Source organism: Bipolaris oryzae (assembly GCF_000523455.1).
Source record: "Bipolaris oryzae ATCC 44560 unplaced genomic scaffold scaffold_105, whole genome shotgun sequence".
NCBI lineage: Eukaryota > Fungi > Ascomycota > Dothideomycetes > Pleosporales > Pleosporaceae > Bipolaris > Bipolaris oryzae.
Window position 1 is genome coordinate 73,786 of NW_006911381.1, and position 25,655 is coordinate 99,440.

At 51.8% G+C, this 25,655-nt stretch overlaps 9 protein-coding genes across 9 annotated transcripts; 4 read left to right on the forward strand and 5 right to left on the reverse strand.

Moving 5' to 3' along the window:
• Positions 1-386: 386 nt before the first annotated feature.
• COCMIDRAFT_100330 (uncharacterized protein) lies at positions 387-2,021 on the reverse strand (the record flags this gene model as incomplete). The annotated part of the gene is made up of 2 exons (XM_007691663.1): positions 387-1,626; positions 1,675-2,021. 2 exons carry the CDS (start codon positions 2,019-2,021, stop codon positions 387-389), a joined length of 1,587 nt encoding a protein of 528 aa, XP_007689853.1.
• Positions 2,022-3,327: 1,306 nt separating this feature from the next.
• On the reverse strand, positions 3,328-4,794 carry COCMIDRAFT_27914 (uncharacterized protein; the record flags this gene model as incomplete). The annotated part of the gene is made up of 1 exon (XM_007691640.1): positions 3,328-4,794. One exon carries the CDS (start codon positions 4,792-4,794, stop codon positions 3,328-3,330), a length of 1,467 nt encoding a protein of 488 aa, XP_007689830.1.
• Positions 4,795-6,249: 1,455 nt separating this feature from the next.
• On the forward strand, positions 6,250-7,001 carry COCMIDRAFT_27915 (uncharacterized protein; the record flags this gene model as incomplete). The annotated part of the gene is made up of 2 exons (XM_007691641.1): positions 6,250-6,329; positions 6,449-7,001. The coding sequence occupies 2 exons, from the start codon at positions 6,250-6,252 to the stop codon at positions 6,999-7,001; spliced, it is 633 nt and encodes a 210-aa protein (XP_007689831.1).
• A 2,127-nt stretch (positions 7,002-9,128) lies between these two features.
• Positions 9,129-9,522, reverse strand: COCMIDRAFT_100285 (uncharacterized protein; the record flags this gene model as incomplete). The annotated part of the gene is made up of 3 exons (XM_007691664.1): positions 9,129-9,257; positions 9,306-9,353; positions 9,406-9,522. The coding sequence occupies 3 exons, from the start codon at positions 9,520-9,522 to the stop codon at positions 9,129-9,131; spliced, it is 294 nt and encodes a 97-aa protein (XP_007689854.1).
• A 3,101-nt stretch (positions 9,523-12,623) lies between these two features.
• On the forward strand, positions 12,624-13,004 carry COCMIDRAFT_100313 (uncharacterized protein; the record flags this gene model as incomplete). The annotated part of the gene is made up of 1 exon (XM_007691665.1): positions 12,624-13,004. A coding segment is annotated over one exon (381 nt), but the record flags the coding sequence as incomplete, so codon positions are not given.
• A 2,047-nt stretch (positions 13,005-15,051) lies between these two features.
• Positions 15,052-16,559, forward strand: COCMIDRAFT_38455 (uncharacterized protein; the record flags this gene model as incomplete). The annotated part of the gene is made up of 2 exons (XM_007691650.1): positions 15,052-15,073; positions 15,130-16,559. 2 exons carry the CDS (start codon positions 15,052-15,054, stop codon positions 16,557-16,559), a joined length of 1,452 nt encoding a protein of 483 aa, XP_007689840.1.
• An 851-nt stretch (positions 16,560-17,410) lies between these two features.
• COCMIDRAFT_100343 (uncharacterized protein) lies at positions 17,411-17,836 on the reverse strand (the record flags this gene model as incomplete). Its single annotated transcript, XM_007691666.1, has 1 exon — positions 17,411-17,836. The coding sequence occupies one exon, from the start codon at positions 17,834-17,836 to the stop codon at positions 17,411-17,413; it is 426 nt and encodes a 141-aa protein (XP_007689856.1).
• Positions 17,837-21,290: 3,454 nt separating this feature from the next.
• Positions 21,291-23,361, forward strand: COCMIDRAFT_100301 (uncharacterized protein; the record flags this gene model as incomplete). Its single annotated transcript, XM_007691667.1, has 5 exons — positions 21,291-21,393; positions 21,589-21,627; positions 21,748-22,662; positions 22,726-22,924; positions 22,974-23,361. 5 exons carry the CDS (start codon positions 21,291-21,293, stop codon positions 23,359-23,361), a joined length of 1,644 nt encoding a protein of 547 aa, XP_007689857.1.
• Positions 23,362-24,523: 1,162 nt separating this feature from the next.
• Positions 24,524-25,655, reverse strand: COCMIDRAFT_100324 (uncharacterized protein; the record flags this gene model as incomplete). The annotated part of the gene is made up of 2 exons (XM_007691668.1): positions 24,524-25,103; positions 25,195-25,655. Coding segments are annotated over 2 exons (1,041 nt in total), but the record flags the coding sequence as incomplete, so codon positions are not given.

A 25,655-nucleotide genomic window follows, 5' to 3' on the forward strand; every position in this document is an offset into this window, starting at 1 on the left:
TGTACTATGGGACATGGATTGTGGTTTTGTCGTCACACTCAGCCGGCCGCCTGCTCGGCTGTTGCACCTTTTTTTTCCCTGCCGAGCCGTGGTGAAAACCTTCTAGAGCAGAAATTTACTGCATGATGCACATGTGCTGCAGTCTGCACACGCAGGCCGGGGAAAATATGCTGGCGACCACATTCGCCGTCGTGTGCAGCTACACGAGTTTGCATGCAGCAAGTCAGTGTGGGCGGTCACTAATTGCGCCATTCTGTGTGGCTGCCCTCGTGGGCCAGAGCCACCGGCCCACTAGCGCTAACCGTCATCGGCCGGTCAGGTCACGTGCATACGTCGTCATTTGTGCCCCGACTGAGCACTGAGCACTGAGCACTGTCTACCAATCATCACACTATCCTAACCACTGCACTCTCGCCCGTCTCAAATGCCCCCGTCTGCACTCGGAAAAAGCCAACTCGACGATACTGTCCCTCAGTCGTCGCCAGTAGCATCATTCCTTCCACGTCCTCTCGTCCTGGCACATTCTCCACCAATCTTCCCCCAAGACACACCACTTCAACGCCGGCATGCATATCCGGATCAGCGGCATCCAACGTACCCTCCCCATATCTGCCGCTCGCACTCGTGCTCACTAGTCCGCTCTTGTCACCGTCTGCTAATCCTGCAAGATAACCATCTGACTCGAGGACCCTGTGCTGTTCGTCATTGGGATGGGGGTGCCAAGAGAGTGTACAGATGCGACCTTTCGCGACCAGAATACCCGAGGTGACGGCTCCATACTCGAAGCCGGGAACAGCAAGCTCAACCTCACAGGAAATCACTTCAAACCCAAAGCTGTTCTTGTACCCAATTCCTCCGTCATCGCCTTCATCCTCCCAAACCTGTACAAAGTCCTCCACAGCACCACTGACAGATGCCCAACTCCATGAAGGTGCAACGTAACCTTGTGCTCGAGGCTTCCGATTATGGCCGTCGTCACCCACCGTATCTCTGCGTGGACAGTTCCATTGTAGGTCTATAGCGAGGTCGCGCTCCCACATGCCAGCAACATAGCGACTATTGTACATTTGGCCAATTTCCTCTGCAATAGCCGATACTGCAACCAGCTTGTCTCCCTGGTACGAGAGCATACGTCGACTGTACTCTCCTCTTATTGAAAGCCATACCTGCCTCGTGTTTTCTGGAGTAGTAGCCAGAGAGAACAGCTTGCCGCTCCAGGGTAAACTCGGCAACTGCGGATCTTTACCAGACGTCATGCCATCCGCAGCAGCCGGGCTAATACGGTCAATTGTTGACACCCCACGGTATGAGAAGAGAATTGCACGGGTTGACAAGATGAGTTCTTGAAACGTCCAAGCTCGGCTGTTGATGGGGTCTTTCCATCGCTTATAGGCTGCTGGGTAACTAAGCACGATTTCTGAGCATGTCGGCTCGACCGTGTTCGCCGAAAAAGGTATCGTAACCGGTTCGATGAAGTAGTCATATTCTTCTTCAACGTGATGTAGAAAGCCTTCAGTAGCAGATTTGGCGACAGAAGCCACTACAGTTACTGTGGCATATTTGTAGATTGATCGCATCTTCGGTAATTCCTGTGCCTTATCTTCGTTTGAATCCTGCATGATGCATCTATCTCTTTGTCAGCAATCCAGATAATAGCTTCAAACGTTCTCTTACAGTGCATCTACCCAAATGTATTCTATTCCGACGCGGCGGGTGACTGTGACAGCGTCTTGTATCGTCTTGGGAAGCTGCTCGATTCCAAACCCTGTTGTGAGCATATCTTCAGTGGTACTAAGCAAGATGAAAGTTTGATTTGTGCCCCATACATAGCTAAGTGCAGCAAACTTCGGTTCGTGGCCCTCGATGGTGGATGTTTTGACTATGCGTAGACTACCTTCGTCGCGCAGCTGTATCAGGCGTGACGGCAGATAATTCAGTGCTGTCACTGCAGATTGAGCGTTGGGTTGAAGGCCTTGCATCCACTCTCCGAGCATCTTCATATTAGTCTCGGCTCCAAGCATACCATCTGGTATCCAAGGTGGGAACATGGACAATGTACTCGACCGGTTGTCTCTTGCCTTGGTAAGCTTTTCACCATCAGCATCCCAGATAACATACCTTTACTATTGACGTGATATCGCAGCTCTAAAGACTTCTCTCCTTGTAGCTTTTGCAGATTGTTGGGATGGTCCGTCTTATCTACAGCTTCAATGTATGCGTTCACAAATGTGAAAAGGCCTGCATGTTCCCTTTCAAAGGAGACCTCAACTTGGAAATGACATGCCTCAACGAGTGTATCACGCTCTTCCCATGCATCCCAGCCGCCTGTGATGTCATTATCAAACTCTTCTTCATTGAAAGCAGAAGCATCTGCCCACTCTTGCTCAACGTCTTCTGGCTCTTCGTTCGCATTCTCACTACAGCTCTCTACGTCTTCGGATGCATTGGTTCCAGAACAACTGTCACTATCTTGTAGGCGCTCATAGAGTTCATCGAGAAAAACCTTGCCATGTATCCCGTCGGCAAGTGTCTTGCAAAACTCACATCCTCCCAAGACGGATCTCCGCAGCTCTTCTGATGTGATTTGGTAACGCACTGAAACTCCTTCTTGCTCCATCGGTGCATCATTGATAGCTCTGAATGACTCCGGTGTCCATACTCTTGAATGGCAGATGCCACATGACTGAGTTTTCGGAAGAGTGGAAGTGTCTGCTTCGGCTACGATGTACTTGCGCGGTGGTTGTCGGGTGCCCATGTAATTAAGCATTGTGCTATCGAACCCTGTCCAGAACCTAGAATGTGGGAGGTGGGGCGGATTCCAAGATTCGATGAATAAAAGGAGGGGCACTGGCAGACTGCGGTTGTGACGAGCTGCATGTGCTTTGCGTGGGCAGCTGAGGATGGTGAGGCTAGACTGTATTCGACTAGCGTTCATTGAAGTGTGCCTTTCTACGTGAGAGATGGTTGAAGACAGCCTCTCGATGTATGCAAATCGTATTCGAAGTAATCCTACAGATACATGATCTCGTAACAAATCTTAATGCTGTATGATACGTGCACTTCATTCCCGCCACTCCGAATCCACCATTCCAATATCGACCTTGTTAAATTTGCACATTCTATCTTCAAGAGTAGCCCATGTCGAGTGGTGCTGAGATGTCAACAGGCAAATTAACCTTTTTTGTAAAACCTTCTGGAGATGATGTCGCTTCTTGATTAATGTGCAATACATTATTTACGAATACTACTCTACTACTACATTTACTCTCATTGTTTTTTTTCATAACATTATCAGCTGCAAGCACTCATTCCTCACGCCAACCTCGATTAAGCCTTGAGTCCAATCTCAGCAGCAGTAAGAATGAACTCCATAAAGCCAGCATTGGTGTCAATGATGTTCTGGATAAACTCTTCAGCAGTAGGGTAGAAGTTGGTGGGATAACCAAACTCCATAGTGTAACCGTAGACCTTGGTAACGCTCTTGTCTCCGTGCCAGCGGCTGAAAGACCAGTCGTCAGAAGCACCGGAGGTAGGATATAGACCAACGGCTTGCTGAGGGATATATTCACGACCACCGACAGCGGCCATGGCATCAGTGGTGCGATTTGCGGCCAAGCGGATGTTGTCCCAGTCTTCTTGGTCAATATACTCCAGGTATGTAGTGTCTTCAACGACGCCGCGCTTGCCATCATAAGCAGTGTTGAAAAGGTTTTGCTCGGGGTCGTGGGATTGGTCAATGTCATCGCCCCAAGAGTATAAGAGGGTTCCTGCAGCAGAGTGCACGTCAATGTACCAGTGAATGTTGGGGAACTCGTCATAAACCCAAGCCATGTCCTTGGTCTCGGGCTCGGAGAATGGCGCTGTACCATAGAAAGCTTGGGAAGATGGGTTAGTGGAGGCTGGGGAGACGCTTGGATCAAACTTCTCAGTGAAGTTCCAGAGGAAGTCAAAGTTCCTGTTAAGATCTACACCAACGCTGAGAGGCTCGTTGGGTCGGGAAGAGGCTGGGTTGCGGTTCTTGCGCCACAAGTTGCTGTTGGCTTGGTCGTGTCGAACACCATCGGGGTTCAGCATGGGAATGAAGACAACACCAGCACCAAGAGCCTTCTTCACTTGGCTGTTGGTGTACGTCTTGTTGCCGTAAGTGAGTCCGATGCGGTGCTTGTTCGCGTACAGCAGATCGGAGACAAAGTAAATCAGGTTGTCTGGTCCACCACGTTCTCGTGCGTGGATGCCGCTGGTGAAGTAGATATACTGCTTGTCCTTCTTGATCTTCTCGGCCTTGTTCGCAACACCACCAAGAATAGTGTTGCCCTCGTATGTCTTGTGTGGTGTTGTGAAGAGGGTCATGCCGTACTCCTTCTCCAGGCCCTTCATAGCAGTGTAGACTTCATCTGCGTTGAGGATACCGGCTTTTTGAAGAGCAGCATACTCGCTAGGCTTCCTGGTACCGAGACCGCGAGGCGCGATCTTTCCTCCCTTGAATCGGTCGCCGCTACCGATAGGCGCAGTGGCTGTCTGACGCTTGTTCAAGTTGTCCAAGAGTTCGACACGGACGAGTTCAGGATTCAGACTGCGCTTGAAGTGATCCAAATGGTCTTCTGAAATCACAGCATGGAGTTTGTGCTCGTTACCAGCAGCCAGGACTTGGGGGCGGCAACCATAGTCGATTTCGCTGTTGGCGGAGATGAAATCGTACAGCTGGTTCTTCTCCTTTGCGTAGAAGGCGACGCTTAGCACATCAGAAGCGATTGCAGCACCTGGAAGTAGGCTGAGAAGTGTAGAGACCTTCATGATGAACTGCAAGAAGAATGTTGCAATAAGCTATGGATGCAGAGCGTGGAGAAGTAAAACGTTGCCACCACATGGCCTTATGTATTCCACATAACGACACAGTACCTGCCGTGGCACAATGTGGATACAAGCATATATTTACCAGCTTCCTCATTTGGTAATTTAGGATCCTATCTCCCAAGCTCCCAAGGCTGCAAGCGTGCTTGGCTCGCGTGCATGCCCAGCAGTTCTAAGCAGGTCCAACTTGTTATCTTGGTGCCACAGCCAAACAAATTGGTAGCCTAACGCAAAGGAGCGTGCGGGCTGTAAGTAATTGTACGCATAATAAACAGAACCCCGAAGATCCAGACTCCCGGTTCGCGGGATGATTGTGTCGCCAAGCCGACTGACACTTCGTTAGCAAGGCACCCGCGATTGTGGCTTTTCACCCGTCAATACATTATTACGGGAATGCAACTGCGAATCACACAGCCCCGGAGAGACAACATTTTGACAGCTCTCTATCATCTTTGGCTAACGATGCATTGAGGAAGAAGAAATATGAACACACATAGGACTGGCAATGTTCCACGGTTCATCATAGGCTATCTTGTCATTTAGGCGCGTCGTGCACGTACCACATACTACGTCAACTGACTCTAACCACTCTACACATGAATCAGTGCCTACTTTTTCTTTCAAAGTGCTTCGCTGGACAAAGATTTGCAAGGGAATATTTGCCAACTCAGCGCTGCAATCATCATCGGGCGAGCCGTCTGGAAGTGACAATATCCAGAATAGTAACAAAGAGACCACTACGCCTCTAAGAGTCGGCAGGAGCATATGCATACGATGTGACAGTACAAGGCCAACCGCTTTGCGAATTCCACGAATGGCAGATTGTGGTTAGATGTTCTCTTTAGCTTGACTGTATCTTATATCAGCTGTGCCTTTAGGTGAAGACAAAATTGTATCCTTGTGCATACTAGAAATTGCCATTGTTTGGTTCGTTGAAGCTAGTGTACACCTACCCAAGATAAACGCATGAAATACGGTTGCGGGGTAACTGGTCAGCGTAGACACCAAAAATACCATCCTTAGTACGGTAGGCTGGTTCGAGTAAATGGTTGCGAGAAGTTCCACTCAACGTTTTGTTAGGGAGCTGGACAACATTAATAGCATTTAATAACGTGGATCACTTTCTAGTAATCCAAAAACAATGAGAACTTGGAGAGATATTCGAGCACTTTAGCCAAGGCCTCTACGAAAAAGAGAAAGGAGTGGAAGTTAAGCGTAGAAGCAAAAAGCAATGTTGAAAACACTATACCATCATCTTTAGCGTTCCTCTGCCAAGACATCATTAACGCCTATCTCCGTGCCCAGGCATCTCCGTCACTCTTGAGCCTCCGTCGCAATCGCGATAGCAAGTATGAAGCCGCCCTGAACAACTTATGCCGCAAGGCATTTAAATCTAACATGGACTATACATCAATTTCTCCAGAGATCAATGTACTGCTACTTGGTGATGCAGAAGTCGGCAAGTCGACGTTCTTATCGTAAGTCTGGCAAGCGTCACGCGCCGTTTGGTGCTTCCCACGGCGCGCCTACGAAGGCTGGATGTCATGTAAATGATAGTGTAAAGGATGTATCATGAGCACTGTTGACATGGCCATAGACGCCTGAGCCTCGGCATCCAACCTCGAGGCGACGACCTTCCACCGTATGAGCTCCCAACGTTGCGCGATATAGACCAGCCCTTCGCTTTCGACATCACACTCTACGGTCGTCCATATAGGCTGCAGTTCTTCGATACTGCCTCGCCTTATAATTACACCCTCCTAAAGCCTCAATTCGTGATCCTCTGCTACGATATCTCCTCACGCGCCTCACTCGAATCCTTGTCAACGACATGGCTGCCTATTGTGAACAAGTACTTCAACTACGACGAGAATCTGCCGGTCATGGTATTGGGCCTGAAGAGGGATCTTCGAAAGCAATGGACGATAGAGGAGCATGGGTCGGATAAGAAAGGAAAGGGCGCCAGCGTTATGCCTCATGAAGGGGTGCAGACTGCACAGCAGATGCTTTGCGACCGCTATGCAGAGTGTAGTGCGCTGACGGGTGAATTGTGCCGCGAAGTGTTAGAAGACATTGCGAAAACGAGTGCGAAGACGACAACGGAAGCTGGCGCAAAGAGCCAGGGGCCAGATATGTGTAATATCATGTAGTCCACAAGATGTGAAGACTGTATACGTTGTATATGCCATTAATACCACTTGGAAATTACACCAAAGGTCATGAGCTGTTTCTCAGATCCATCAGTACCCGCTCTGTCCTTGCTGCGGCAGAAACAGCTGTGCCATTGATTTTCCAGCATGAGCGCAAAAAGATAGCATTTTTCAGAGATAAAAACGATGTCGCCAGTGCCATGAAATGAGTCGGCTTCCCGTGAAGTAGAGAATTGCAAAAAAAAGTTAGTTGGTGCGACACCTGTGTGATTCGAACACACGCTCCCGAAGGAACTGGCTAACTTTCCCATACAGGACTAGCAGGCCAGCGCGTTAACCACTCCGCCAAAGTGCCGAGTTGTGATGAACTGATGACAAATCAATGATTTAATGAGTATCTATACTCTATACCTATCATAGTCGCTGTGGAGCTGTCAGGAAGTTCAAGGTGGAAGGTTGGTTTGCTGACTGCATGGCCGCCCATGTCTGTGAAACCCTAGTTAGTTGTACAGGATGCGCTATGCACACACTCAGGAGCAAAAAGCGGGCGCTCTGTTTTAGGCAAACACGTATCGGATTGCATTTGCATTCTCTCGGGCGGTACAGTGGATCGCAATCCGTATCCACGCATCGGTAGTGGGTGTGGGTTTCAAGGGAAAGTCTCGTCGATAAACGATGTCGCGCGCGAGATGACGGACATTTTCTGTTGTGCTCATAAGGGGCATAAGATGTGAACGCTCAAGAGGAGATCAAGGCGTGAAAATTTGTGTGAAAATTCACTTGTTGTACTTGTTTCAGTGACCATTTTTGGGACTATTCTATAACCGGTTAGATCAGTATTCCCGCAATTGCATTGGACATCGCCAATCTTAGCGTTAACGGGCGTGCATGTGGGTGCAGAAAACTGAGTTGTAGACAATTTAGGCATGATCTCTGTAGTTGAGAGCATGGGATCTGATTGTAAAGTATCGCTTAAGAGGCAGTAACAAAGCTTTGACTCGCAAAGGCCAGCCAAAGCAAAGGAAGTCAGCGCATTCTAAAATCAGAATGTATCTGAACAGCGCTGGCCAGTGTGTGATAAAAATTTAAAGGGACACGACCAGTCTATGGAGAGCCATGATTCGTATACTTCGGGTTCAGGTGCACGCCTCTAAATTTGACGTCGATTCAGATTTTGGTTTTGGGTTAGCCAGACGTACATACCTTGCAATAACCAATAAGACAGAACAGCGCATGGGGCAACGTGTCGAGACGCTTTTCGTCACATCAGTCGCTGAGTTGTTTGTGACGACACTTCACACCAGTCACGATTTCGCTTGATGGGTTGTCCAATCATACGCCACTCGTTCCTGCATCTTGGAAGTGAGAGTGGCTCAAGCTCCGCCCCATCACCCCAACATCAACAATACTTGACACTCATGTCCCACCTTTGTTTCTCATAAGAATCCACAGGTAACGAATCTGAAGCTATACATCACGGGATGTTGTCTGTCCCAGCTGTCAAAACAGGTGCTCGGCATCGACGGCGCGACGCACCTATATCGCAGGCAGTCAGTGCTTTCAGCCTTTCAACCTTTCCACTCACCATCTCACTCATCAGCATAACCCGGACGATGCGTTACGAAATCCGACATCCATTTGTGACGATGCCACAAACGACGTCCAACTAAGTTCCCAAGAGTATTCCAGGCAGTGCGCATAACGAGACGAATCTTGTCCGGCTGCGCGTTATAGATACCAGAAATATGAGAACAACAGACGCGACTGGACTCGAATCACGACCATTTACGGAAGCATATACGCTTTTGGGAAGATCGGACCTTCGGCGAATGAACAAATACTTTGAACTGACGATAAAATTACAACTTTCTCAGCTTGTCCAGGCAGATAAATATTCATCGGAAGAGATCAACTCTTTGGAAAACCAAACTCCAAATCCCAGGTCATCAGAGGAACCAAAACAAATATAATAAGATCATCAGAGAGCCAACCCGGGGGCAATATGCGCGCTAAATCCATACTCCGGCAAAGAGAACATGATACATCTGCCAAGGTATGGGGTATAAGACAGAAGCTTTTCGAGGACCCGGTCGTGGTGTGAAAGCCACGGCTGGCACTTGCACCCCATCAGGTGCTTCGTCGTATTCGTTGGGTGATCGGGATGGGTGCATTTACGAAGACATTAGTCTCGTCAGCAATACGAGATTGCTTCTCTTCGTACTCGAGAGAAGACATCTTCAGATCCTCGATTTGAGCCTGTCCTTGTCAGTCTCCAAGTAGCAATGCATGATCCAGGTCGTGTACCTTGGTTAGTGGAGGCCCAATTGTCGTGATCAAGAAGCCGTCACGTCCCTGACCAGCGGGTCAACACTTGTCATATAGTGCAAGAACGGTTACCAAATACCTGGAAAGTGTAAGGACGCACTATCGCATCTGGGCCGCAATGGTATCGGATCTCGTTCTGGATGACGGCTCTTGAGATACCAAAGCCTGGTACGAAATAGGAGTTGGGTACCGCCATGTTGTTCGAGTTGGAATGTTCACGAGAGGGATTTATGATTGGGGCCGGATTAAGATATTCGTTGCGTGTGGGTGGTGGAATTGAGGTTGGGCACGCAGAAGACTTATACACATGACCAAAGGCCTCTTGTCCCGGATCCGCTTACACATAACCACTTACACACCGGTCCCTCTCGGGGCGAAGGTGCGACGCATCCGTTGCGACCAAGTCCTCGTTGGGCGTGGACGCACTGATGCCTTTCGCCTCATTGTTCGCCCTGCTCAGCCCAACCAACGCCATTGGGCAGCGAGAAAGACCGAACCGCAGGACACCCTTTACAAACCGACCGCTCACAAAGTTTCCTAACTCGTCAAGAAAACCTGGCATCGTCGACAGTCCATGGCCGAACTCGATATGCATCACATCTCGGCATTAGTGTTTGAGAAAGCCAGCACAGCTGCCACGTCTGTAGACTCGGGTTGTACAGAACGACTGCGGTTACTTTAAGACGATCTCTTTGCCACCACGACCTCAGAAGAGATTCACAACACTCTCTTCCTCGCTTTACACCCTCCCTAGAGGCATAATCTGACCGGCTGATGTTGACGACGCACCAACAGCATCTTGGCGAACACACACACCATGTCGATCATCGTTCAGAAGGCGTTCCATGATTGACGCCGGCTATCATCCCACGGTGTCCACACCAAGAGGACGGTGACATGGCGTGAACAAGTCGGCTATGCTGGTTTCACCGCTAGATTCCTCGGGCACAAGGTCTCCATGGTCGCGGGGAGCAGGGAGACCCCTTCAGGTACGCCACACACTGGGTATGATTGCAGCGAAATGGTACATGAATATGCGAGGGCCAAGACACCCCAGCTTTCATACTGGAATACCATTCGCCTACTCAGAAGTGTTACGCATCAACCCTACTTAGCCATCCGGGCTTCTCCCACGGTGGACCAACGCAGCGCCAGCATGAAGTGGCAATACACAGCCTGTCCATGATGTAAGCTTGGGTTACCCCGCTTGTCATTATGAATACAATCCGGCGCTGTTAGTGGGAGCAACCGCAATGCAGTATGGAGATGGGTGATGAAACGCTCAAGAGTCGTCACTCTTTGTTGGATGTGAAACTGCTCGCGGCTGGGGCTCACACCCATATCGTACTCGCAGTAGGATGTCTTGCCTAACCGACGCAGTGCAAAAACCACGCTTTGCTTTTTCCGGGCTTGTTATTCCATTCAAGATCGTTGTCGGATCGGCAATCTGGTGACGGTCACGACTCTTGGAGAAGGTGCATGAGTCGCGTACACGTGTGCGAGGGAGACGAACATGTGCCCAATGCCCGAGATCCAAGCACCTGTCACGGTTACAGGGCATACCCTTCATGCGTCGGGCTTACCGCGCAAGTCCTGCAATGCAATCTGCTCGTACGCCAACTCACCTTGCATGAGCTCGAATCCAAACGACATTTGACTGCTTTGGCTGGCATGATGCTTCCAAAACGAGAGGATCTACGACTATATTTTACTACTATAGAAGACGTGGAACCGTATAGGAACCTCTGCTATCGGTATTACTGCGGTCGTACAAGGTGCCCTGCTACGGGATATGCAGCATCACGCCATACTATACAGGCACCACATTGAGCATTTCGACGAGGAATGGAGGTTCTGCAGAAGGTGACGTAGCTCGGTATACTCTGCAATTCGTGCAAGATATAGCCGGAGGTTCCATAGCTTCGTCGGGAGTATGGCGGCGATGAATCTGTCTCTATAGCGGTATGGTAGGACGCATGCGGGGTACGAACAGAAAGTCTGCGGGGCGGGAGAATCACCTTCCCCGAGCAGAGTAGTATGTCTGCCGATGCAATTGCGCCCCGTTCTCCGAAGCCGCTCGCCTACGCTCGGCGGATAGGCAAAGCGGTATTCACCACGAGGCTGCCTCGGTTCCTGGCCAGTGCAGTCACCGGCGTGGCCTGCAACCGAGACATGGCCCCACTTTGAGATTTCACGATAACGACAAGTCTCGACGTGTTGGCCGAACAGCCAATGTGAAGCATCACTTTCTGGAGATTGTATGCCCAGTTACCACACCGAATCAAAGACGCGTCGCACTTCGGTGTCTGCCATGGATACCAGGATACCTAGTTCTGTCGCCTTAAGTTCCGTTGATAGCAGCACCGGATGCGGAAAGGCCCTGGCGATGGAGCGCTATTGACCCACAAACGTCGTGTCAATGGGACGCTGCCGCCTCCCGCCCTTTTTTCTTTCAGATTCCCGCTGTAGATGCGTACGTGCTGATGTCAAAAGACGCCTCATGAGGTGATTGGGTAGGGTCGGTCACAAGAATGAAGCAGGGATAGAGATACTGCTGAGTGTAGATCCATACTACATGCAAAGAATTTCAAGCGCGCGCTGGCTTGGAACGAGCAAAATGGGGGGCATCCACTTGCAATCAGCCTCCTTCTTTGCATGTACCTGATTTGCAGGCACCAAGAGACTCCACGAAGGACGGCTTGGTGTCATTGATACGAAACAGGGTTTGGTCATAAGAGGGGCGCCGGCCTTCTTGTTGGATCACAAGGACGTATCATGACGTGCATCAGCCTGAAGAGGTTGAAATGTGCTATTCCGGGACCATTTTCCTCACTTCTGGCAAGCTTTCCGGTGTCTCAATGGAGTCCACGGATGCGCCACATGGAGCTTTGGGGACTAGTCATTGACTTGGAAAGTGAGGCCACTAGGTTCACGAGGATTGCTGCAAAATGCCGATCATACTGCCAGCAGAGCATGTCGGCGACGGGACGAGGATGCATCCGTTGCGGAATGAAAAAAAGAAGACAAGAAGATTCGAATGATGAGGCGAAGTATGAGAAGTGGGATATGAGGGATTTTCTGTCGGAACGGTGCTGGCTGAAGAGTAGTCACCTGGGGGTCGTGTATGGTGTTGAGGGAAATGATACGAAGACGTGAACTGACGCAAAGACCAAGAGCTAAGAAGAGAAGAAGCCTTTGTTTCTTTGCAGGTCATTTCTCCTCTGCTAGTAGGAGATGAATGGTGTAAAGGGTGATTGGAAGGTGAGATTGTAATATCCGGCCCGGTTCCGAGGCTGGATACACGACTCTTACAAAAGCCCTTGGACACTTTCCTCCTTCGTATATTACTTCATTTTCTGGTCTCCTCGATCAATAGCTCCAAGTTTTTCTTTTCCCACCGGGCTTGAGGGGTATCGATATTACTTTGGCGTTCTTCATTTCCCAAGTGACGAACGAGGGTACGAGACGACAGTGAAGACAATTTCTTGCTCTTGGGAAGACTTTGGAGACGGGCAATCTATGCGACACGCAGGTGATGCTACAGTGGCATGCAAAGGTGACATGTTGAGGCCCAAGACGGGTTGTGTATGTGTAGACAGGTGCACAGCTGTCGTGCATTCTTTTTTACATATCCTTTCTTGTCGCAGGACAATGACGCGTCAACAGGGAATAGGATGAAGTATACAGTCTCTTTTGCATCTACTACCTTGCTTACAATGATGATGTTGAGGTGTTGAGGTGGAGATGCGACGGTGAAGCATGGGCGTGAGTTTGGTTGAATACGGGTAAATGATGGTCTAGGGATCAGAGTTGGACATGAGTCGAGAATACAGTTTGGGGGCTATTTTCAGCCGTTCGAGCGGGTTGAATGGCGGGGGAGGATGACAGAGTTTGTATGGCGAAAAGGAAACATGGAAAGTGATGGAGGTGGCTCTGAAGCCAAGACAAGCCACGGGCGGAGACCAATGGTGGTAGTTAGTATATAGTTGCGACAGCAAATGCACAAAAACGTGATTCATGTAGTTGGGAAGAAGTATATGTTTAGGCAAAAAAGGGGTACTTGTGCATAACGGACGAATTGTTGGAAAGCAAGCGAAAGAGAACAGGCTATTGGGGGGGGAAAAGCCGCATGGGGAATGTGAAAAAAAATGAGTGCAGAATGATTAACAGATACCTGGGCCTATAAGATGGCTGCAAGGTTGAAAAGAAAAAGAGTGGATGGGGGGCGAGCCGAGGGCCAAAGAGGGAGGTGAGATGCGGCGGTCTCGACCGTTTGAGATCAGCAACGACAAGGAAAAAAGCCAAAGTGGAGTGGACAAGGGGCATAGCCCATGATGATATACGCAGTGTTTATGTGTTTGCGAATGGAACACAGTAAGACGGGGAGGTGGGAAAAAAAGGTGGCGCGTCGTCGGCTTGTGGCGCGGCTGAGGCAAAGGAAATGAAGGGATGCGGATACGGGCTCACCCCACAGAGGGCGATAACGACAGACTTACAGCTTGTCTCGCAGACAATGTTCAACAGGGTAAGCCAGGCACTGGACGGATGCGGATGCGGATGCAGATAGCAGATGGCAGATGGCAGACCGACCGATCCAGCCACCAGGACGGTGGTGTTGAGGAGCCCGGCAGTAGGGGAATGGAGGGTTAGGACAGTATGTTGAGGACAGGCGTGCCAGTGGCTTGCCGCAACAGACGAGTGGCAGCAAGCCGTGATAGGAGGACATGTGTACAGAGTACATTTGCACTGAAGATATTACCTCTGGTGACTTGCTGGCGACGACTGGGCCAAGATCTAGACGCGCAGTCTGACGGGGACATGGCCAATGGCAGCAGCGGGCCGGCACAAGGTTGAGGGCTTAAGCAGCTGGGCGGGAGTTCGCTGGGTTCGCGGCAGCTCGCACGCACACGGCTGGGCCTGCAATAAATAGATTGGACCGAGGCCGCTTGACCACGAACGGCCGAGTGGTGGTGAGGATAGGCAGTTGGTCCGGCTGCTGTACTATGCGGTACATGCGCCCGCTCCTTCACCACCACCCGTTATATGAGAAGTGCTAGCCCACACCTGATCGCCCGCCTGCCGACGGCTTGCTACACCATCGCCAACAAGACTGCCTCCCAAGAGCATACCAAGTAGACGAGTCTCCCGCCCGAGTTTGACGCTGTCCCACGCCGGGCACATTGCAGCCTCTGGCCCTCGCGGAACGAGACGAAACACGCGCGGCCTCCCTGGGCCAGCCAGACACTCTCGGCCCTTGCCCACCCCCATACCCTCATCTTACAAGCCCGCCGCCGCTGCGCACCCGCCGCCCACGGCCCTGCCTCTTTGTCTCTTCCTTCACCCTACTACACACTCCCTCACCCTCCCGATCCCACGTCGTCGCCATCGTCGCCGCCCTTCTTTGCTGCGCGACAGCCCGCCCGCCTTTGTTCGCCGTCACTCGTTATTTGTCTTCTGTTCTTCCTCTTCTTTGCGCCGCCCTCTTTAGCTCGCCACCCGGCGCCGAACCCTCCTTCACAACCACCCACCCAACTGCACTCCACGCGCACCGTTATTTCCGCCCCGACTTACCTGTAACCAGCCACTGCTGCACCCCGACCCGGGTGTGTCCACGGCTGACTGCTGGCCTACGTTGCTTCTTCTTCTTCTTCTTCTTCTTCTTCTTCTCCGCCATCTTCGCCTTCACCATCATCATAAGGGTCCGCTGATCCCCTAACCGCCCACCATGTCTATCCGTGCGCTTCGAGGTACCATCCGCACCCGCCAGACGATCCCACATGGCCGCATGCTAACCTGCTGCCAGACGCCGAAAACGTCTTTCGGATAGAGAAGCGATGCAAGCTGTGCGAGCAAGCACCATTGTCCTGCGAGGGCATCAAGTGCCCAGCCAACCAGGTCTGTGTCCAGAACTCGCGAACATGCGACGAGTGCGCCTCCGTCAACTGCCAGGTCGACCCTACCATTGCTCCACCTGAGCCTAGCAAACCAAATGTTGGCGCCATCGCCGGCGGTGTCATTGGAGGTATCCTAGCTGTCGCCATTCTTACATTCGTAGTCTGGAAGTACTGCCTCAAGGGCAAGAGGAGGCCCATTTCCCAACAGCCCGAATGGAGCCATGTCGACGTTGTCGAGCAAGAAAAGGACAACGACTTCGAGTCCCGCCGCAGCGCCCGCGCATCCACACACACCGTCGCTTCCATGGCTTCGTCCGTCCTCACTCGCGCCTCAAACATTATCCAAATCGCCTACATTCCTGGCGTCACCAATCGCTCTGGCAACCCCGGATCTCCCGACCTGCTTGTTCCTCCCGTCCCTCCGATCCCCTCCATGTCGCCTTCGTCGGGCAAGAGCAGCCCCTATGCGTCTGCCGACCAGCACTTCTTCGTCCCCGACTTCCGCGACTCCATGATGTCTTCTAGCACTGCTGGCCGCACCAGCATCGCACCCAGCCTTGCCCAACGAGGCAGCGTCGCCTCGACCATGTACCGCCAGAACGCCATTGTCTCTCCACTTCCTGCCCAGACCATTGTGCGTGGCAAGGCCGCCGTCGTTAGCGTAAAGTCGACAGGATCAACCAGCCCAGGAGAAACACCCACCCAGACACCACCAATACCCTCGATCGACCCCAAGCACTCCCTCAAGCCTATTCGCATCCAAATGCCCGGTATCAGCCCAGCCAACTCTGTCCGTAGCACCGCCCAGCTCGGTCCGGTCAAGGCCCTCCATATCACCAAGAAGAAGAGCTCCGAGACCACCCCACCAAAGAGCTCAAGCTCAACCACGGATACCGAACGAACCCTAGTCAACTCGCCCGACCGTCGCGCCTCCGCCGGACGACCTCTCACTGCCAGCTCCACGCTCTCATCCAACGATGGAAGGGAACACTCACGCGCACGCAGAGGAAGTCTGGCATCGGACACTGAAGACGACGAGGATGACCACACACGCGCAAACCAGACACTCCTCGGCAAATCAACCAACCGTGATTCTGATGTCACTGAATTCCAAGACACAACTCCCCACATGGACAACAGCCCCTTTTCCGACAACTCATCGCTCGACAACCCTCGGCCCATGATGTCTCATCGCATCACATCCTACGACCCATCATCTGGCCTCCGCACCCCAATGACACCCATTGTTGAAGAATCATCAGCTTCAAAGCGAGGCAGCACCATCTCCAACCGAAGAGATACCAGTCCCTTTGCAGACACCAACCGAAGTGAACTGTAAATCGAACAAAACTTTTTTTTCGATTCTTTTCATAATGGGACGTGGGGAACTCGAATGTCCACGGGTTCGACATTGGAAACCCTCCACCCCAAGTCCAGCAAGGCTGGGCCGAGCTAGTGTTTTTTTGTGTGTTTCTTGAATTCTACGAAATCATAGGGTCTTGTTGGGGAGGGGGGAACTGTGTGTTGTATTGGACTGAGATCTGGCAATCTCGGATGCCATTACTTCTCTCTCTCTCCCTGTTCTGCTTCCCGAATCCTGTCTTGGATACCCCCACCTTTTTCTTCTTTCTTCCGCGCGCTCCCTCTCTATCTTTATAGATGTGTGTGTGTGCGCCTCAGTGTGTCTGTGTGTCTCTCGACATCTCTCTCCCCCCGTTCATTGATATCCCAAGGATCTTTTTGCTTGTTGCTCCTTCCTCTTTTCAGAAGGTCATGATCTATTTTTTTTCTCTATTTTCTATCTGTTCATACTTGACGTCTAGCGCCGACGTACGTTTTCCTTTTTTTATATTTTTCCACATGTATCTATGAGGAGGGGGTGGTTCTCTCTGTGAGTTGAGTGAGTTGTTGGAGTAAGTGAGAGAAAGGTGGAAAGGAGGAAGAAAGTGTAGATGGAGAAAGAAATAGCCGTATTAGCAAAAAAGCCAATAGATGGGGAGAGACACAAAGTCTTTTTTTCCTCGTCCTTTGCGCTATATGTTAGAAATGCAGTAGTGTTGATATATTATCAATCCCTCTTCCTTTGCTCAATCTTCAAAATCATATACACACCTCCTTCTCCCTTCTTCTTCTCCTTCCCATGTTCATGTGTACACACGTATCCCCCCTTCCTTCCAGTTCCATACTCAATCAACTCCCCCGATACGTCGTATAACCAAACGGCCCCAGCAGCACCGGCACATGATAATGCTCCCCTTTCCCCCCCTCCCTCACCACAAACTTGACCTCCACCTCTGGAAAAAACGTCGCTACCCCTCTCTCCCCAAAATACGCCTCCGTATCAAACGTCAATCCGTACCTCTGATCTCCTGGCTGTGCGAATGCTTCGGCGAGCGTGGTGGAGGAGAAGGGCGTCGAGGGCGTCCAGGCGGTTACGCGGCCGTCGGTGTTGGTTGTTGCGGTGAAGGTTAGGGTTGAGCTGGAGGAGGTGGTGGTGGTGGAAGAGGGGGAGGGGTATAAAGTAAGGGTTACGGGGATGTTAGCGGCGGGGCGGCCGATTGTTGTGTCGAGGACGTGACATGTGATTGGGGGTTTTGTGGGGGGATTGCCCGACATTGTGGTTGTTGTGGTTGCGATGTTGCTGGAGGGTGGTGGGGTTGGGGTCGAGAGGTGCGAGAGGAGGGAGGTTAGGCGTGGGGTGGAGGGAGTTGGCATTCGCTGGGGAAGATGGCGGAGAGGTGGGGTCTGTAGAGATTGGAGGTACGGCGGTAGTTAGGTAGGTAGGTAGGTAGGTAGGTGGAGGGAGGTTGTGAGGAGGGAAGTGGTGTGCTACTTTGGGGTTAAGAGGGAAGGTGGGTAGGTTGTATACGATACCCCTCCAGCCCACTCTTTCGGAGCTCCCCGATGCTAGGCAGGTACCGATACTACACCTATGATATGTTGTTGCATTTGGCGTCGCATTCATGGTTACGATTGGCAAGGGGGGTCATGTGAATTGATAAAAATCTCTATACTTTATCTTTTTTTTTATGTCGGCGTGGTGAGATTGTAAAGTGGTCTGGTGTACATGTGCTATCCTGGCTTCACATCTCGTGCTATGCATGAACAGAGCATGTACGCCAAGCGAATGCATCAATAATGAGATTTTTTTAAACAAGAATCAGTATTGGAATGAATTGGTGTTTGTGTACCTGGTAAATTAGAAGTGCTATATTAGCCTGTAGTTTTGTGTGACACGTAGACTTGGCATCATGGTCATGGCGGAAGGAGCGACTTAGGGTTTACACTTGTACGTACATATATGCCTCTTGTCAATATCTGGGGAAGATATAAAGTACATGCAAGTGTAAGTGCGATGAATTCCTGCATGATTGGATAAATACAAGGTTATGCACTGATGAGCACGCACGATATGTTTGACAAACTCCGAGTCAACCACAGCACGACGATCTGCTGCAGATTACTGGTAATATTTTGCACTTCTTCATCGCACTCTAAATCTCGATTTTTTTCCCGGTAAGGCTGCAGGGAGTATAGTCCTGTACATTGCCTATACAATCCCATCCTTGTTTCTCATGGAGTGTCCAGACATCATGTCCTCGATATTGCAAAAACGAGTCATGACGTCCAGATGATCAAACGTGACAGACAATGTTTGTTTGTCTCATCTTAGCGGTACACTAAAAGATATCGTCGATTGACAAACAATTCAGTTGAACTCGAGACAGTTTGACTGCAAGTAAACTTTTTTCCTCCTAGACCATATTGGGAAAGGGGGTCGGGTGTGATAGTGATGGATTTACGGCTAGACCACTTTTTCGACACGGGACCGTGGTCGTGGGATAATTGCAGTGCGACGTAATCTCCATCTCATGGCTTTCTTCTTATAGACCACAGGGTATCGCACCGTTGCCAGATATCAACATACTACGTGCATGCATCGTGGAGCCGGGGAGAACAAGTTCATCCGCGGACTTTCCAACAGCAAAAATCATGTCGTTGTCTACACCTACTGCATGTCGCCCTGAATCAAAGCCATGGTTGGCTGGTAGTAGTAGCCGTGTTGACGGGAAAAAGCACCGTGCAGTAAAGTTAAATTATCAGCAAAGCTGGAAATAGAATCGATCGTTTCCGATCACTTCTAGACCGACTGCAAATGATTCAGGCAGGTTAGAGGTGGTGGTGTGTAGCTGAGTGCCGGGGAGCAAAAAAAGAAAAAGCATGGTGCGAGAGTTGAGGTATTTGTGATGTGAAGGTACCAGAGTGACGCAATGATGAAAGCAGGTCGACGAGGGTCGTGATTTTCCTCTTTGCTTTGCACGGACATGCTGCAGGTGTTAGCTGCAGTCCATGCCTCGAGTGCTTTGTTGATTGCCAGAGGAGTCGAGAGTAATTCAGCAAAAGGAATGCGAGTCCGGGGAAGCGGCAAGCCACCTATTGCTTTGATATGCACCGGTTCACGCCTTGGTTAGCGAACTAGCAGGGAGACGATGGTTAGCTCGCGTGCGCGCATCAAAGGCAGGCCCCCCTGAGCAGAAGGGGGCAGGCCGTGGCAGCAGATGGAGCACCTGGCCGTGTCGCTGAAGGGGAGAGGGCAGTGACTTGGCGATGGTTGAGATCGCGATGGACATGGAAAAAAACAAGGCCGTGTAGGGGACGGGGGCAGGTGATTGGCAGGGCAGCGGCGAGGCCCGCGGAGAGTGAGAGGATGCTTTGGCATGCCTGAAGCCGATACAATGGAGAGGGAAGCGTGGATCGACGAAACATGGGTGAATCGAGGTCTGGAACGGGACCGGCATATGGCAGAAAGGGAGCCGTTGGCCGTTACAGCGGGCCCAGCAGCTTCACTGGCGGTGGCAGCAGCATGACGTGTGAGGGTTAGTGGTTGTGGTAGTGGCCATGGTGTGAGTAGTGGTGGGAGTAGTGGAGGAGGAGGAGGAGGAGGAGGTGGGGGAGGTGGATGTTCTGGTGGTGGTGGTGGTATTGAGTGAAGGCGTGGGTGCAGGTGTAGTATTCAATGCGCATGGCTGGGGATGGAGGGGCGTGGTATGTAGAGACATTTGGCCAGTAGTAGTCGTCGTCGTCGTTGTCGTGTGGGCAATGGGCGTAGTAGGGGATTATCGCATGGCGGCATCGACGAGGCAGAGTAGTGTGATTGCACGCTCGTGGCAGGGCGGCCAAAAGGGGGTGCAGATCGGCGGGTGTGTGGGCGGAGGTGGGGCGTAGCCGTGTATGATTGGCGGGCAGGCGACGGGGGCGGCAGTGTTTGATTACGAACCAGGAAATCACGTTATGTGCTTGGCGCGGGCTGCGTCACTCCCAGAAATTGCTCGCTCGTCCTGTCCTCTGACCTCATCGCGAACGCCTCACTGTCATCGTCACCACACGCACAATCCCCGTCCACCCGCCGGAATTTGAGCCTCATCGAGGTTCCAGTATCACGACCAGCACGCGCAAACCACAGCTCAGGAGCGCGGTGCAGTCGCCCCAAGCCCACGACCCAAGCCCAGGGCCATTGTTGCTTCGCTACGCCCTGCTGCGACGGCCACCCAGCGTCGCCCCAGGGGCTTGACGTCACCACTGAAATTCGTCTGCCAGACTCTCAACCAGCTCTGCCACCACCTCGCCCGCGTTCCACAGTATCGACTCTGTCCGATTCAGACGGCCCTACCCCGCATTGGCCGCCCGTCCTTTTCCCATTGCTGAGGTACGTAGTTGCGTTGCCCACGTCGCTGTTGTTGTTCTCGCGCCCGACTTTTGCCACGTTCCCACCGCCTGCCACTGCCCCGGACCGCCCATCATCTCTCGGTCGACAACCACGTCTGTCGCGTCGTTGACTCCCAACCACCACAGGCGCATGCGCTGACCCCTTTGACCGTGTTGTAGAAGGAGCAGCCTACGCAGTTGCTCGAATCGCCAGCCACAAGTGCGCGTGCGGCCCTTGTACCTGCCACCGACACGTCGCGTTGCCCCCGGCAAAAAGTGAAAATAAGACGAGACAAGAGACGAGGCCTGAAAGCACCACCAGGCGATCGCCCTCGTTATCCCCGCTACGTCACCACCCCAAAGTATGGCAGCTGCATCCCAGACTGCCCGAACCTCGTCCCCGTCCTCCAACATGTCCTCCCCCAAGGACAGCAAAAATAGTCTCACTGTCGTGACAAAGTCTGAAGGTGCGTAGCCCGACCTCCTGCCCCCTTGTCTTCACCCTGTCCTGCCTGCCCGACCTCACCGCCGCCTCACATCGTCGCATTGCTGCTGCGCCCGTCTGCTGTGTTGCGCCTATGCATTGTCGTCACCCTCACCTTTCCCGACGCCCATTGCATCATCGCTATCTCGTGCAAGCCTTACTAACCGTGGTCCTGTAGTAGAGCCTGTGGCGTCAGAGTCATCTCCCAAAGCACAGCGTAAGTAGCCCTGCCATTGACGTCCCCTCTTTCTCCCCCTTTGACCTGCTGCTACTGCTACTGCTACTGCTGCGTGCAGTTCCTTGTTGCCATCAACACAGCATGCTAACCTGCCCCCAGCTGCTACCACGGAAGCAGTCAGCTCTACCGACACAAAGCCCACGACATCCAATGCCCAGCCATTGGCTCCTCCACCAAAACCAGCGCCCGCAACCACTGGCGATACACCCGATTATTTCAACACGGTACACAACCCCTTCTCACTTGAGCCCAACGTTTTCGAGCAGTCCTTTGGAGGCGACTCTGGAAACCTACAGACTCCTGGAGGCCGCCCCATTCTCCCCCCAGTCGCCAACATTACGTCACCTTCACCCCTTCCTGGCATCACACCTGGGTGGCAGGGCTTGCGTGCTGGTCCCCTGAGTCCTGCTATGCTCAGCGGTCCAACTGGACAAACTGATTACTTTAGCGAGTCATTCAGAGGTTTCCCGACACCAAACGAGTCCTCTCTTCGTACTGGTCTCACGCCTGGCGGAGGCGGTTCTATGTTCCCAGCCCCCAGCCCCAACACACAAGCTATTTTCAATCTTCAGAGCGCTGGTGTCACGCCTGGAACTGCCGATTTCCAGCAGTCTGCTTTGCGCGCGGCTGCCCAGCACCAGGCTAACAACAGCAACACTAACAAGGCAACGTCCAACGCCCCTACGTCCCAGCCCGAAGCCGCACCTGCTGTAATGGATCGCCAAACCAACAGCTATCAACAGGCACAACCGCCCCAACAGCGCGCTCATAATGAACCCTATCCCAATCATGACGTCAGTAGCGCGGCTAACGACCTCTTGTCTTTTGCTAGTCAAAACGGTGCTGCCCGTAACAACCAACAGCCCTACTCGATGGCGCCTCAGCAGCAGTCCATGAACGCTGGTCACATGCCTGTCCAACCTGTCAATGCCAACCACAGCCGTCGTGACACCAAGGGCTCTATTAACAGCGTTCAATCCGCAGAGACTGGAGATTTCTCAGAGAGCGGCCAGAGTGAGCAAGCCAAGACCGGCACACGGTCACGCGCGAAGAAGGGTGCCGCTAATGGCAAACAAGCTGCCGGTAACAAGCGAAAGGCTGAGGACGGCCCCAAGAACTCGCGAAAGAAGAGCAACGCCAACCAAGGCATGGGTGACGACATGGATGATGGCGACTCCGACGATGAGAACAACAACATCAAGGAGGAGGAGTATGACAGCAAGGGCCGCAAGATGACCGACGAGGAGAAGCGCAAGAACTTCCTAGAGCGTAACAGGTATGTAACACATGTTCTGCTTCCACATCACGTTACTTACGTAAATCAGGGTTGCTGCCCTCAAGTGTCGACAACGCAAGAAGCAGTGGCTCGCCAACCTTCAGGCCAAGGTCGAGCTTTTTAGCACAGAGAATGACGCCCTCTCTGCCACTGTCACCCAGCTTCGCGAAGAGATTGTCAATCTCAAGACACTTCTCCTTGCTCACAAGGACTGCCCAGTGTCACAGGCCCAAGGTCTGCACGGCGCTGCCATGAACAACTTCCTTGGAAGTGATATTAACCACCAAAACCCATATGGCATCGCTCAAATGCAGCCCAATGGTGTCCACATGATGCCCATGCAGCAAGGCCAGATGATGAACCGGTTCGTATACCCACCCAATCGAAACACCTCACCCCACCAAGAAGATACCGCTCGTTACCCCTCCAATTACTGAGATTGTCGCTCACCTAGGTTCAGATAATTGGGAGTGAGAACGCTGTCATCATTCTCGTGTAACCTACGAGCCACTGGCAGCCTCGACGACCACTACCCTCCACCTCTTACAACTTTGTAATCTCCGCACCTTCTCCTTCCTCTCCTTCTCTCTCTCTCTCTCTCTCGGACGCATCGACGTCACTCTCAGCAATGCATGCACTGGCGCTTGGCGTTGTGTCATTGTAAACATCCTGTTGACATCCAGGAATCTCTGCAATTTGGTCACTCCCTACAACAATACTAGATTGCAACCATTCCTTATCGGGCCGGACATTTGGAACGGCAAAGGAACACCCGGGGTTGGCCAATTGCTCAATGTGATTACGAAACTTGTCGTCTGCGACGTCGGGTGATGACGACTTGTTCTTCGACATTCCCTTTAGTAAACTGTCTATGGGTGGGGTGTATATACGGTTGACGTTTGGGTTCATCATTTCACTGGCGTTGTGCAGGCACTTATACAACGATTCCTTCTCTTATTCACTTGTAGCGCGCCAGTCTAGAGTTGCGCTCGGCGTTTTTTGGAGGGCATCTTCGTCGGCGACGACGTTTGGGCTTCGAGCCTTCCTTTCTTTTTCCAGGCGGGTGTGTGTTCTGGAGGAGCTTTTGAACCCGACACGGTTGTTTTCTCGAGTCTACGGTTAACAATGGGGTCCATGGCGTAGAGAATTGGGAAAAGGGAAAATATATACCAACCGATTTTGTATAACGGCAATGTTTTTGGTTGGTATTGAGGGGAGGAATGTGCATGTACGCATACACGCAGACGTCAATGGCAAATGTTTATCTTTATGTGATACGGAGTGATGTGGAGTGATATGCTGTGATGTTGGATGAAAAGTCATGGCGCACGTTTCTCTGTCTTCAAATACCGTCGTGCCCGGAGATTTCGCCCAAAAGTACAAAATATGGTGCGGATATTCACTCAACCATAGTTCATCCTCCCATACTATAGTGTGTGCATTTCAGTAAGTTTATTTCCAATCAGATTACCGACGAAGATCATCACCACCTCGGAGAGTAAATATAGCTTGTGGTTTCAAGTGGGGATTATCTCTATTATACATTTCTTTGTTCAGAGGATGGATTATTGGCAATAAGAAAATGCTGGCTACAAGACCTCAATCGAGCTCTTTGACCCAGTCAAGCAATGCTTCAGCACCCTTTTCCCACTCGACGTGGTTTTGCAAATGGTGCGCCACTCCTTTCACGATTTCAAACTTTACACCGTTGCAATCTGCATTCTCGTCACTTGCAGCGTCGATAGAATCCTCAGCCATGCCGTCCAGCTTTTTTAGTCTCACGCAATCGATGAATGCTGTACGGTAGCGTTTTGCGGCATCCAGCAGGACAGACGGTGTACAGAGAACGTCAAACTCGGCAGCAAGAACGAACAGTCTCGATACAACACCAGCTTTCTTACCCACAACTGATGTTCCTGGCTGTTTTGGCTTCCACCCATCGATGGATTGAATAACATCTGGGCCTGTGACGATTGGAAAAAGTGCTTGTATGGGCCAGAGCATAGACTCGTATGGACTGAGCAGGCGCTCCAAAGCCTGTACAACCGACCAAGGCGTCGACGCCGTAAAGAACGGGTCCTTGACTTGCTTGGTGGTTGCAAGTAGATACCTAGAATGGAAGCACCGGTAAACGAAATTTGGCAGTGCTGACTTGGCCCAAAACGCATAGCACGACCACCTATTACACCCCTGTCAGCATCTTCTTTGATCCATCAAGCATAGCAGTCCTCCAACAAAAACGAAACGGAAAAGGAAAAGGACAAACATACGACCCGAACCCCGGCACAGCAGCAAGCATACAAAACCCCCTCACCCTAACCATCCCCCTCCCCAAAACCCACTGCCCCAACGCTCCCCCTGCCGAATGCGCAACCAACACCACCCTCTCCCTCTCCTTTCCCATCCTTCTCCCCTCCATCCCTTCCACCGCCTCAATCCCCTTAACAAGATCCCCCGCCATCCTCCCCCTCCCCGTAAAATATAACTCCCAAAACCCCGGGTACCAGCTCCCGCCATGGCCCCGGTAGCTAATCGCATAACACGGGTATCCGCACGCTCTGAAGTACTGCATGAAAGGGATCCAGACAGAGGCGCAGCCGAAGCCGCCGTGGGCGAAGAATAAGGGTGGGAGGGAAGAGGTGGTGGGGGGCAGGGCGCAGAGGAGTTCGAGGGGGCCGGAGGGGGTGGGGATGTAGGTACGGGTTAGACCGTTGGGAAGGGGGGAGGGGGT